General features: G+C 45.9%; 1 protein-coding gene across 1 annotated transcript in view; it reads right to left on the minus strand.

The window, feature by feature from the left end:
- Positions 1-558: 558 nt before the first annotated feature.
- The window catches only part of LOC141156598 (protein SSUH2 homolog), a 101,305-nt gene continuing 87,788 nt past the window's right edge, over positions 559-14,075 (minus strand). The window contains exons 4-7 of the mRNA XM_073642796.1: positions 10,704-10,796; positions 7,762-7,870; positions 1,508-1,615; positions 559-1,167 (exon numbers count right to left, since the gene is read on the minus strand). Coding sequence (XP_073498897.1) covers positions 1,027-1,167; positions 1,508-1,615; positions 7,762-7,870; positions 10,704-10,796 — 451 coding nt within the window. The 3' untranslated portion in view covers positions 559-1,026. The remainder of the gene's footprint in view (positions 1,168-1,507; positions 1,616-7,761; positions 7,871-10,703; positions 10,797-14,075) is intronic.

The raw sequence follows: 14,075 nt of genomic DNA on the forward strand, positions 1-14,075 counted from the left end.
ACATTGGTCAGAGTGCAATCCAATTTTTTTTATCGGATTGCACTCGTCCGTTTTTCTCGTATGAGCCCTTATAGTGAGTAAATAAAGACATTGCAGTCACCATGGGCCAAATCTGACCACCCCTGCGCCCTGCAGCAACAGGATGTATTTGCAGGCATGTGGTGCCACCTTGTGGCTGACCTGAGTTACTGCAGTTTTCCCCCTGAATAAAAATCTACCTGATTAGCCAGGATTTATGGGATGCCTTTTATATATCTGAGCATGACTGCACCAAATGTATATGCCCCCTTACCTGTCAGAGGGTAATACTTACTGCTCTGCTCATCATCTGTAGGGTAACGCTGACGACAGGGAGCCCGTACAATTGGGAGGGAGAAGTTTTATTCCGACAGAAGTTTTACTATTTGTAATAAAATTATTCTGCACTTAATTGGGGATGACTTCCCTCTCTGGTTGTGGGGTCAGATCTGGGGGGATTATTTCTTGAAAGTGTTTACAGATCTGCAATTCACACTCAGATATTGATTCAAATTTCCCTTTTATTAGTGATCGGTTACGTCGGGTACTTATCTATATTTCACGATTACAATGAATGATACATTAAACACAATTACTGGATAATAAACAATTTAAAGGGTAACTCCACCCAAAACCCAAATTAAGGATCCTGGTTGCTGCACTCTGCTTCCATGAATGCACCAGAAGAAGTGCGGGAAAATAACCCTTTCCTCGCCACCTTGCCATGACAGATATAACTGTAGGGTCCAGAGATTTCAGCAGGGTTTCTCTGGATCCTACCAGACATTTTTCAGACACGGAGCAGATAATTTGTGAAAATGTAATTCCTGAATGTGAGATTTGTAGTTCTAGGTGGATTTCCTCTTTAAATAGGAGGAGGGGTATAAGGAAATATTGGAGGCACCAGGACAGGACTTATAATGCATCCCAAAATCCAGCGCACATCAGGATGACGACCTCCGAGCGTCCTACTGGTTCCGTAGATTTCGGCGGCTTTTTCTGCTTTGGTCACATGATCGCGCAGCAGCATTTTTTGGGGTAGTTGTTGCAGTAAGCTTTGTTCTCCTGTCCGTAGATGAAGTATTCACCCTGCTTACCTCCCCAGGTATAATGGACTTTGGAGAAAGGCAGGGACTCAACTTGTTGCATCTAAAAAAGGGAGACAATGAGAATCAGGCCACATTCACACGTTCAGTATTTTACAACCGTATTTGTAAGGCAAAATCAGGAGTGGAACAATTAGAGTAGAAGTATAATAGAAACACGTCACCACTTCTGGTTTTGGCTTACAAATAATGATGTAAAATACTGACCAAATACTGAACGTGTGAACATGGCCTTAGAGAGACAGTGAGAAGACTCCTTACTGGAAGTAATGTCCGCAGTCCTGTATAACACATCCCAAATGCATCATCCATAGTAAATATGGCAGGAGTTCCCCGAGCTCCATTGGGTCGTAGCCTTGGAATTAGATTTTTTTCCCATTTACCTGTCTCACGATCTTGGTATTAGCAGGAAGCGCGGCGGCGCGCTGCTCGATGCTCCGCTGAGAAGCTTCATTAATAGACGACTCATGGAATGTGGTGATCCGTTCAACCTACGAGCAAAGATTGATTTCTATCAGTTGTGAGGTTCATTTACATGATTGCAGTTGATTAGACAGGTCGACCGCGCGTCCCATGTGCACAGGAGCATGAGCAGTAATACAGGCACCGTGCACACGCAGAGGCGCCATTGCTCCCCGCAGCACATCACCGAGAACGATGATTAATGATTTCACACGACCAACATGTGTTTTGCTTTGGTGTCGAGTGATCAGCCGCCTGTTTACACTGAACGATTATCGAGAAATGACTTCCCAATTATTGGACAATGTAAATGCACCTACAGGTATGTTCACATTGCAGTTATTTTAAGACTTTTTTTTCCCACTCTGAAAACTCACATTAAAAAAAAGACTTCCAAGACTGCTTCTATTCATTTAGCTAGAAAACAGATTTTACATTCAGGTTTTTGATAATTTTTTTCCAAAAATACCATGTGGATAAAAGAAGTGAGTGGAGCCTCCTTCAGGCGTCTATGAAGCCACGGTAAATTGTACAATACAAGTAGTTGGGAAAGCTACAAAACCGCCTAGGTGTTTTTTTAACATTTTTTTTGAGTGGTTAAACCTAAAAAAAAAGGGACTTTTTTAAAATTCTTTTCCTAATGCATGTAAAAAAAAAAGTCAGAAAATCACCCCAAAAAATCTAAAAAAAGTAGAAAAAAACCACACTAGGAAAACATTTACAAAAATGCATTAGGACAGCCGGCCAGACACACAGCGACCAAAATGGTGACTGGTCTGCAAATAATGTCCTATGAGGAACGGTTAGAGGATCTGGGAATGTTTACCTGCAAAAGAGAAGATGGAGAGGAGACCTACAAATATCTGAAGGGCTGTCACACTGTAGAGGGATCAACTTTATTCTCATTTGCACATGGAAACACGAGAAGCAATGGGATGAAACTGAAAGGGAGAAGATACAGATTAGATACTAGATGACACTTTTTGACAGCGAGGGTGATCAAAGAGGGGAACAGGAGGCCACAAGAGGTGGTGAGTTCTCCTTCAATGGATGTCTTCAGAGGCCGGACAGACATCTGTCTGAGATGGTTTAGTGAATCCTGCATTGAGCAGGGGGTTGGACACGAGGACCCTGGAGGTCCCCTCCAACCAGTGGCTTACCGCCAATGGCGGCAGGCCGCGCGACTGCTATGGGGCCCGTGAGCCGGGGGGCTCCATAGCAGTCCAGGGACGACATACCGCCGCTGGTGCAGCTGCGCCGGGGGCCCGCCGATGCAGCTGCCCAGGGGCCCACCGGTGCAGCTGCCCGGAGGCCCACAATTGCAGCTTCTCCCTGCTGCTGACAGGAGAGAATGGCAGCAGAGCTGCAGAGATCAGTCCTCTGCTTCCTGCCCACCGCTTCCTCCCGCACACAGTCACGCGCTGCTTGATGACATCATCATGCAGTGCGGGCCTGTGTGAGGGAGGAAGTTGCAGACAACAAGGATGCTGCGGCCTGCGGGGGAACAGGCAGAGAGGTAAGTGTTTTTTTTTTTATTTTTACTGAAACGCTGGGGACGGGAGGTGGGGGAGAGCAATAATGGGGCTGGGGTGAGCAATGATGGGGATGGTGGGGCTGGGGAGAGCAATAATGGTGCTGATGGGGCTGGGGAGAGCAATGGTGGGGCTGGAGAGAGCAATAATGGGGCTGATAGGGCTGGGGAGAGCAATAATGGGGCTGGAGAGAGCAATAATGGGGCTGATGGGGCTGGAGAGAGCAATCATGGGGCTGGGGAGAGCAATGGTGGGGCTGGGAAGAGCAATAATGGGGCTGATCTGATAGGGCTGGGGAGAGCAATGGTGAGGTTGGGGAGAGCAATAATGGGGCTAGAGAGAACAATGATGGGGATGGTGGGGCTGGGGAGAGCAATAATGGGACTGATGGGGCTGGAGAGGGCAATGATGGGGATGATGGGGCTGGGGAGAGCAATGATAGGGCTGGGGAGAGCAATGATGGGGCTTATGGGGCTGGGGAGAGAAATGGTGGGGCTGGGGAGAGCAATAATAGGGCTGGGGAGAGCAATAATAGGGCTGGGGAGAGATACGATGTGATGGGGCTAGGGAGAGCAATAATGAGGCTGTCAGGGCTGGGGAGAGCAATGATTGGGCTGGGGAGATCAATGGTGTGGCTGGGCAAAGCAGTAAAGGGGCTGATGGGGCTGGGGAGAGCAATGGTGGGGCTGGGGAGAGCAATAATGGGGCTGATGGGGCTGGGGAAAGAAATAATGGGGCTGGGGAAAGCAATAATGGGGTTGGGGAGAGCAATGATGGGGATGGTGGGGCTGGGGAGAGCAATAATGGGGCTGATGGGGCTGAGGAGAGCCATGATAGGGTTGATGGGGCTGGGGAGGGCAAGGGTGGGGCTGGGGAGAGCAATAGTGGGGCTAAGGAGAGCAATGGTGGGCCTAGGCAAAGCAATAATGGCGCTGGGGAGAGTAATGGTGGAACTGGGGAGAGCAATGATGGGGCTGATTGGGCTGGGGAGAGCAATGGTGGGGCTGGGGAGAGCACTAATGGGACTGATGGGGCTGGTAGAGCAATGATGGGGCTGATGGGGCTGGGGAGAGCAATGATGGGACTGAGGAAAGTAATGATGGGGATGGTGGGTCTGGGGAGTGCACTGATGAGGCTGATGGGGCTGAGGAGAGCAATGATGGGGCTGGGGAGAGCATTAATGGGGCTAATGGGGCTGGGGAGAGAAATGGTGGGGCTGGGGAGAGCAATAATGGGGCTGAGGAGAGAAATGATGGGATGGTGGGGCTGGGGAGAGCAGTGATGGGGCTGGGGAGAGCAATGGTGGGGCTGGGGAGAGCAATGGTGGGGCTGATGGGGCTGGGAAGAGCAGTGATATGGCTGATGGGGCTGGGGAGAGAAATTGTGGGGCTGGGGAGAGAAATAATCGAGCTGGGGAGAGAAATGATGGGATAGTGGGGCTGGGGGGAGCAATAATGAGGCTGATGGGGCTAGGGAGAGCAATGATGGGGCTGGGGAGAGCAATGGTGTGGATGGGGAGAGCAATGATGGGGCTGGTGGGGCTGGGGAGAGCAATGATGGGGCTGGGGAGAGCAATGATGGGGCTGGGGAGAGCAGTGATGGGTCTGATGGGGCTGGGGAGAGGAATAATGGGGCTGATGGGGCTGGGGAGAGCAATGATGGGGTAGCGGAGAGCAATGGTGGGGCTGGGGAGAGCAATGATGGGGCTGGAGAGAGCAATAATGGGGCTGGGAGGGCTGGGGAAAGCAATGATGGGGCTGGGGAGAGCAATGATGGGGCTGGGGAGAGCAATGATGGGGCTGGGGAGAGCAATGGTGGGGCTGAGGAGAGCAATGATGGGGCTGATGGGGCTGCGGAAAGCAATAATGGGGCTGATGGGGCTGGGAAGAGCAATAATGGGGCTGATGGGGCTGGGGAGAACAAGGGTGGGGCTGGGGAGAGCAATGATGGAGCTAGGGAGAGCAATGATGGGGCTGGGGAGAGCAATAATGGGGCTGATGGGGCTGGGGAGAGCAATGATGGGGCTGGGGAGAGCAATACTGGGACTGGAGAGGACAATAATGGGGCTGGGGAGAGCAATGGTGGGGCTGGGGAGAGCAATGATGGGGATGGTGGGACTGGGGAGTGCAATGATGGGGCTGATGGGGCTGGGGAGAGAATTAATGGGGGTGATCGGGCTGGGGAGAGCAATTATGGGGCTGATGGGGCTGGGGAGAGCAATTCTAAGGCTGATGTGGCGGGGGAGAGCAATGATGGGGCTGGGGAGAGCAATTATGGGGCTGATGGGGCTGGGGAGAGCAATTCTAAGGCTGATGTGGCGGGGGAGAGCAATGATGGGGATGGTGGGCCTGGGGAGTGCAATGATGGGGTTGATGGGGCTGGGGAGAGCAATGATGGTGCTGGGGAGAGAAATTATGGGGCTGATGGGTCTGGGGAGAGCAATGATGGGGTTGGGGAGAGCAATGATGGGGCTGGGGAGAGCTATGATGGGGCTGGGGAGAGCAATAAGGGGGCTGATGGGGCTGGGGAGAGCAATGATGGGGCTGATGAGGCTGGGGAGAGCAATGGTGGGGCTCGGGAGAGCAATAAGGGGGCTGATGGGGCTGGGAGATCAATGATGGGGCTGGGGAGAACAATAATGGGGCTGATGGGGCTGGGGAGAGCAATGATGGGGCTGAGGAGAGCAATAATGCGGCTGATGGGGCTGGGGAGAGCAATGATGGAACTGATGGTGCTGGGGAGAGCAATGGTGGGGCTGGGGAGAGTAGTGATGGGGCTGGGGAGAGCAGTGATGGGGCTGATGGGGCTGGGGAGAGCAATGATGGGGATGGTGGGGATGGGGAGAGCAATGACGGGGATGGTGGGGATGGAGAGAGCAATGACGGGTTGCTGGGAGAGAACAATGATGGGGTGCTGGGAGAGAAATGATGGGGGTGCTGCGAGAGAAATGATGGGGGTGCTGGGAGAGAGAAATGATAGGGGTGCTGGGAGAGAGAAATGATGGAGGTGCTGTGACAGAGCAATGACGGGGGTGCTGTGACAGAGCAATGATGGAGGTGCTGGGACAGAGCAATGATGGGGGTGCTGGGAGAAAGCAATGACAGGGGGTGCTGGGAGAGATCAATGATGGGGGTGCTGGGAAAGAGCAATGATGTGGGTGCTTGTATATTTTTTGTGTGCACATAGCCTTACAGTTAATTGGGGAGAGTAACAGAGACTGAATAAGTTTTATTATTGGGCGGCGGAGATTATAGTTAATGGGGGGCACAGTGCTGCTTATCACTTTATATTTTGATTACTAAGTGGCTAATAGTATATTAATCGTGGGGGGTACATATCTGTATTCCGGGGCGCAGTGCGGGGGAGACACATGTATATATACAATATGTGACCTTGTTATTTTCTAGGCTGGAGATCATCGTGACAAGACGAGTCATGGCTGGGAGATGTAGACATAAAGGTCCGACCAGATGGAGAAGAAGCAACAGAAACCGACTCTGATAAGATGAGACGTCAGCGGTAAGTGCCTGGATGTAAATATTATTCTATATCTGCATTGTGTGACTTGGAGTGATAATGTTATCAGTATAATCCCTTAGGCTGCATTCTCACATTTGTGTAATGTCCGTGTGCTGCCAGATTTTTTTAATGGACGGCACACGGACTTGTAGAGTTTTCTGTGTCCATTCACACATCCATGAAAATCACGGATCTGAGAATGAGATCCGTGAGGGTCAGAGAATGTCCTGTTCTGATCTGATTTTGAGGATTAGAATAGGACATGCTCAATGTCTCTGTAAAAGTGGGCAGCACACCGACACTGCACACAGATGCAGGAATGTACCCGTGTTATGTATAGCATACTCCCTTAGTATATAAATATAGGAAAAAAAAATTAATCCCTTAGTATATAGTGTACACGCTTATTATGTATAGCGTCGTCCTTAGTGATATACTTTCCTCTTTTATGTATAACACCCTCCCTTATTACCTACCATCCTCTCTAGCTCTAGGGGGTCACAGTTGGGGGATTATACTGTGTTGGGGTCAGCATACTTTGCCCTGGGAGTTGAGGTGGGGTACAGTAGGGTCATTATATTGCGCATGTGGAGGAATTCACCATGGGGGTATCATACTGTGTTTGGGGGGCAATGAAAGAGGGATCTAGGACTTCAGCAGGAGGAAAATTACTATGTAAAGGCTGGAAAGTTGTGAGATCTTCTGTGACCTCGACAATTATTTACATTTTTTTGGGGGGTGCGTGGGGGGCCCAATTAGAACTTCTGCTATGGAGCCCCATGATTCCTATGTACGCTCCTGCCTCCAACTCTAACATTCTATCATTCTATTTCCTTAAGCTTGAAAAACTCGTAATTTTTGATCACCTGAAAATAAAGGTCATGTGAACATACCCTTAGATGTAGCAGAGATGGAAATGCTGATCTGTCTGTATATATATTACAGAATCCTCCTGGGTAATAGCGCAGGTTGTCACCACCAGTAACCAGGTTCTTTATCACCCCCTAGTAGACAATTGCTTCTCCACTCAGTAGGGGGCAGCACTTCCTGATTTTTTTTTTAAAGGTGTTCTATGACTTTCTCTCTTATCTTGCGCCTTGTCAATACTATGAAATATGTCTCACCACGGTATCCTCATCCAAGACGAGAACATCTCCCGACACTTTCTGGAAACGGTTCCCAGGGAATTCTGCTTTATCAAAGACCAAAACCAAACACGACTCCAGGTTTTTCCTGGAGGAAGAAAGAACAGCAACAGTTGATTGTATAAATCAGGGGTGGACATATAATTGATGCAACCTGTGAGAGCGCATAAGGGGCCCAAAAGGTCACGGGGCCCATTTCTACCTCCAAATCAGGTGCACTTTTGCATTTTTAGGACCTCTTGGATTGCAAAGGGCCCAAATATTGTGCTTGCATAGGGGCCCTTTTCTGTGTCCGACTATAAGGAGGATGAAACATTGCCCGTTGCCCCAGGGTATGATGGCGCCTGCACGAGATCTTGGCTGAGAAAAGAGCGACCTGTCAATCACTGGCAGGAAGAAAAAGAGGCTGGAGGAGCCGGGAGATGCAAACCAAGCCCATGTACTGGTGGCTCATTTGCATAAGAATTCGCCAATTACGATTACTAGGCAATGGAGACACAGACTTATTATATAAAGGTATGGGAGCAATCGTCATTACAGGTACTTTACTGTGATGATGTTACTTTGGGGTCTAACAACTTGTTGACAGGTTCCCATTAAGGACAATTTTTAATTTTAATCTCAATTTCCTTTTCCTTTTTTTTTGTTGGTGAGACGCAATGTGAGTTCATCGCCAGCCACTGTCCAACAGATTCACTATAATTTAAGCCAAAAAGTGGAGTATAAAATATAAAAAATGATGATTCACGCGGAAAGTCTCAAAATTCACAAACAACTATAGTGAACGCTCTGAGACATCTAAAGGGAAAAATGAGCAACTTTGCAAATAACTGTGATACATTGTTTCCTTGTGCAAATCTTCAATAGGATCAGAGATGCAGTACACAGAATGGCCACTAGAACGGGGTCTGGCCACTACATGTGATACTCGTGTGGGGGGCTATAATGGTATCAAACTGAGTGGGGGCATAATGCTGACAGACAATTATAATGTACAGTACAGACCAAAAGTTTGGACACACCTTCTCATTTAAAGATTTTTCTGTATTTTCATGACTATGAAAATTGTACATTCACACTGAAGGCATCAAAACTATGAATTAACACATGTGGAATTATATACTTAACAAAAAAGTGTGAAATAACTGAAAATATGTCTTATATTCTAGGTTCTTCAAAGTAGCCACCTTTTGCTTTGATGACGGCTTTGCACACTCTTGGCATTCTCTTGATGAGCTTCAAGAGGTAGTCACCGGAAATGGTCTTCCAACAATCTTGAAGGAGTTCCCAGAGATGCTTAGCACTTGTTGGCCCTTTTGCCTTTACTCTGCGGTCCAGCTCACCCCAAACCATCTCGATTGGGTTCAGGTCTGGTGACTGTGGAGGCCAGGTCATCTGGCGTAGCCCCCCATCACTCTCCTTCTTAGTCAAATAGCCCTTACACAGCCTGGAGGTGTTTGGGGTCATTGTCCTGTTGAAAAATAAATGATGGTCCAACTAAACGCAAACCGGATGGAATAGCATGCCGCTGCAAGATGCTGTGGTAGCCATGCTGGATCAGTATGCCTTCAATTTTGAATAAATCCCCAACAGTGTCACCAGCAAAGCAACCCCACACCATCACACCTCCTCCTCCATGCTTCACGGTGGGAACCAGGCATGTAGAGTCCATCCGTTCACCTTTTCTGCGTCGAACAAAGACACGGTGGTTGGAACCAAAGATCTCAAATTTGGACTCATCAGACCAAAGCACAGATTTCCACTGGTCTAATGTCCATTCCTTGTGTTCTTTAGCCCAAACAAGTCTCTTCTGCTTGTTGCCTGTCCTTAGCAGTGGTTTCCTAGCAGCTATTTTACCATGAAGGCCTGCTGCACAAAGTCTCCTCTTAACAGTTGTTGTAGAGATGTGTCTGCTGCTAGAACTCTGTGTGGCATTGACCTGGTCTCTAATCTGAGATGCTGTTAACCTGCGATTTCTGAGGCTGGTGACTCGGATAAACTTATCCTCAGAAGCAGAGATGACTCTTGGTCTTCCTTTCCTGGGGCGGTCCTCATATGAGCTAGTTTCTTTGTAGTGCTTGATGGTTTTTGTAACTGCACTTGGGGACACATTCAAAGTTTGCCCAATTTTTCGGACTGACTGACCTTCATTTCTTAAAGTCTTGATGGCCACTCATTTTTTTTTACTTAGCTGCTTTTTTCTTGCCATAATACAAATTCTAACAGTCTATTCAGTAGGACTATCAGCTGTGTATCCACCAGACTTCTGCACAACACAACTGATGGTCCCAACCCCATTTATAAAGAAAGAAATCCCACTTCTTAAACCTGACAGGGCACACCTGTGAAGTGAAAACCATTTCCGGTGACTACCTCTTGAAGCTCATCAAGAGAATGCCAAGAGTGTGCAAAGCAGTCATCAAAGCAAAAGGTGGCTACTTTGAAGAACCTAGAATATAAGACATATTTTCAGTTGTTTCACACTTTTTTGTTAAGTATATAATTCCACATGTGTTAATTCATAGTTTTGATGCCTTCAGTGTGAATGTACAATTTTCATATTCATGAAAATACAGAAAAATATTTAAATGAGGTGTGTCCAAACTTTTGGTCTGTACTGTAGGTGGGGAACTATGGGGACATCCGGCCCATTTTTGGGGTTTTGTGTGAAATTATGTCCAATTTGCCTTTTTTCTTTGTTATTTTTGTGTTATTCCAATACACACAAAGGAAATAAACCTGTATGTAACAAAACGTGTAATTGCAATAATCTTCTGGGAGAAATACTTCATTTTCTGGTACAATTTCGAGCATGACTGTGTGTATATATATATATATATATATATATATATATATATATATATATATATATATATATATATACAATTTCTTTTATGCTGGCAGTGTCCTTGTGTTCTCACCATTTTACTTTCATCTGCAAGAAGGTAATCAGTTTTCCTTGCCCTGAGCAGTTTGAGCACTTTACTTTTCCCTTGGCACTACATGTATAGCATCTGTAGAGAGAAAGCTGGCGTTAGGTTGGTGACCATATGGCGATGTTACAGGTCCTAGAACATAGATCATCCAGGATCACTTTATATGTAGGATAAATAGTGCTGCCCCCACCAAAGTGTGTAACCTAGGAAAACAACCCCACCCGACCCTGAAGGTGAATGGGCTAAATTGTCAGGGACATATGTAGAAAAGGAGCATCAGGGGCACTAAGACTAAATCCTTACAGACTTACTACAGTTCATTTACTTTTAAAATGTTGAAAGCAGGGTAATTTTCATAAGAGTAGAATGAGCTGCAGTGTAAAGCACAGGGGACAGAGCAGCAGCCTGAGACTATGATAAAGCAGCAGGTAGAATTGTGACTATCATGTCTGACTACATGTGACTATAATCAGCATGGACTTGTTCCCCACCAATGCACCCAAAGACAACAGTTATAGAGCAATGAAGAAAATAAAAAAAACAAAACAAATGACTTAATAATTGTGCACACAGTGAACATGTCTAGAAGTTCCTCTCTACAGTACGGTGCCTTGTAAAAGTATTCATACCCCATTACATCCACAAACAAATGTATTTTATTGGTATTTTATGTGATATCAACACAAAGTAACACGTATTTGTGAAGTGTAAAGGAAATGATACAAGGTTTTCTAATTATTTTAAGGATTTAAATCTGAAAATTGTGCCATGCATAAGTATTCAGCCCCTGTAGTCTGATGCCCCTAAATAAAATCCAGAGTGACCAATTACCTCCAGAAGTCACATAATTAATACATTGCTTACTTTTGGTCTGTACTGTATGTGTGATTTCTTTTCAATATAACTACAGCTGTTCTGTGAAAGCCTCAGAGGTTTGTGTGAGAACAGTAGGGATCAAACAGAATCATGAAAACCAAGGAGCCCCCCAGACAGGTCAGGGATAAAGCAGAAAACGAAGGAGCCCACCAGACAGGTCAGGGATAAAGCAGAAAACCAAAGAGCTCACCAGACAGGTCAAGTGTAATGGAAAGGATACAAGGTTTTCTAATTATTTTAAGGATTTAAATCAGAAAATTGTGCCATGCATAAGTATTCAGTCCCTGTAGTCTGATGCCCCTAAATAAAATCCAGAGTGACCAATTACCTCCAGAAGTCACATAATTAATACATTGCGTCCACCTACTGTATGTGTGATTTCTTTTCAATATAACTACAGCTGTTCTGTGAAAGCCTCAGAGGTTTGTGTGAGAACAGTAGGGATCAAACAGAATCATGAAAACCAAGGAGCCCCCCAGACAGGTCAGGGATAAAGTAGAAAACCAAGGAGCCCACCAGACAGGTCAGGGATAAAGCAGATAACCAAAGAGCTCACCAGACAGGTCAAGTGTAATGGAAAGGATACAAGGTTTTCTAATTATTTTAAGGATTTAAATCTGAAAATTGTGCCATGCATAAGTATTCAGTCCCTGTAGTCTGATGCCCCTAAATAAAATCCAGAGTGACCAATTACCTCCAGAAGTCACATAATTAATACATTGCGTCCACCTACTGTATGTGTGATTTCTTTTCAGTATATCTACAGTTGTTCTGTGAAAGCCTCAGAGGTTTGTGTGAGAAAAGTAGGGATCAAACAGAATCATGAAAACCAAGGAGCCCACCAGACAGGTCAGGGATAAAGCAGAAAACCAAGGAGCCCACCAGACAGGTCAGGGATAAAGTTGTGGAGAAGAGTAAAGCAGGGTTCGGTTCTAAAAAAAAAATAGCCCAAGCTCTGAACATCTCACGGAGCACTGTGCAATCCATCATCCAAAAATCGAAGAAATATGGCACAGATGCAAACCTACCAAGACATTGCTGTCCACCTAACCTGACATTCCAAGCAAGGAGAACACTAATTAGAGAAGCATAACTAACAAATAAAGTTGCACTCTGTAGCGCTACAGCATGTAAACATCGATGTAAATACTTTTATGCCCAAAAATGACAAAATTATTCTCGGAGTGATACCTTTATTGGCTAACCAGAAAAAAAAAAAAAATATATATGCAAGCTTTCAGAGCACAGAGGCTCCTTTTTTTCAGGCAAATTTTCAAATGAATTCATAAGAAAAGGGGCACAACATTTAAGAGATTTGAGCACCCGCAGTCAGTATCCACCAGCACCGGGACTATCAGGACGCCAACGTGACACAAGCAAGCAACTGCCAAAGCGCAATTTTCAACCATCCAACCACAGGTTAGCAACTGAGCAAAGTAAGTGGTTTTTACTACCCACTGGCAACAGGATTACAACTCGCTGCAGCAATCAGCTTTAACATTACCATTGAAGATGGTTGTAGGTCCTGACATCGAGAAACGCCTTACCGCGGCTGTCAGGTACAAATGAATTGGCCAATTTATGCGCTAAGATTTCTCATTTATTTACAGCAGTAATGCTATTCATTTTCCATACTTCATATTTCATGCGCTAAAAAAATTTTTCAAAAATTTTTTTTATTTATTTCTATTCTTTACAGCAGTTATGCTATTCATATTTCATATTTCACATCTATATACTCAGTGTTACAGTGTGCTACTTTATTTGTTCAGCCTTGTATTGGCGGCTGTTTTGAAGCCCAGGTTAGTAATGGAGGACGTTTATAAGACGCCCCCATTACTAACCGTGTGATAAAATATTTGCCGCCTTTTCAATAAAAACACGTCCAGAATAAAGTATTTTAATGAAATAAAAAACACACGGTTTTAAAAATTTTTTTTTATTGTATGCCTCCGCGAAGCCCTCTATCTCCTGAAAAAAAACGTAAAATAACAAACAACAATATTCATCACCTGTCCGCCATCACCAACGCAGTCCACGTACCGCCAAGTGTCCCACGACGATCTGGGTCACTTCTACAGCTGTGATATCAGCAATCACTGATGTCACAGCTGTAGAATACAGCACTGTATACTGACAGGGGTGTAAAATCACTCCTATCAGTACACATGCTGCAGGAGGTCACTAGGGTTCATCAGCTGATGAGCCCCGCTATGCTCACCACCATGGGAACATTCTTGCGAATGTTCCCAGGGTTAGGTGAGCATCAGCTGATTGGTCGCGTGACTATCAGGGAGAAATGTTTTCCCACAAGTGTGTCCAGTTCATTCGTAATTGTGTGTTTGTGTAAATTCATTCTCGTTTGCAGTTTTTGCATAGTTTCTCCAATATAAACTCCTTCCGGGCACCTTGTACATTTTATCATGTACACCACATTGGAAGATGTACATGAAACAACATCCATGATCTTATAGTCCTGAT

The sequence above is a fragment of the Phyllobates terribilis genome, unplaced genomic scaffold (assembly GCF_046119375.1).
Source record: "Phyllobates terribilis strain yellow unplaced genomic scaffold, ASM4611937v1 Scaffold_8__6_contigs__length_399053987, whole genome shotgun sequence".
Lineage (NCBI taxonomy): Eukaryota > Metazoa > Chordata > Amphibia > Anura > Dendrobatidae > Phyllobates > Phyllobates terribilis.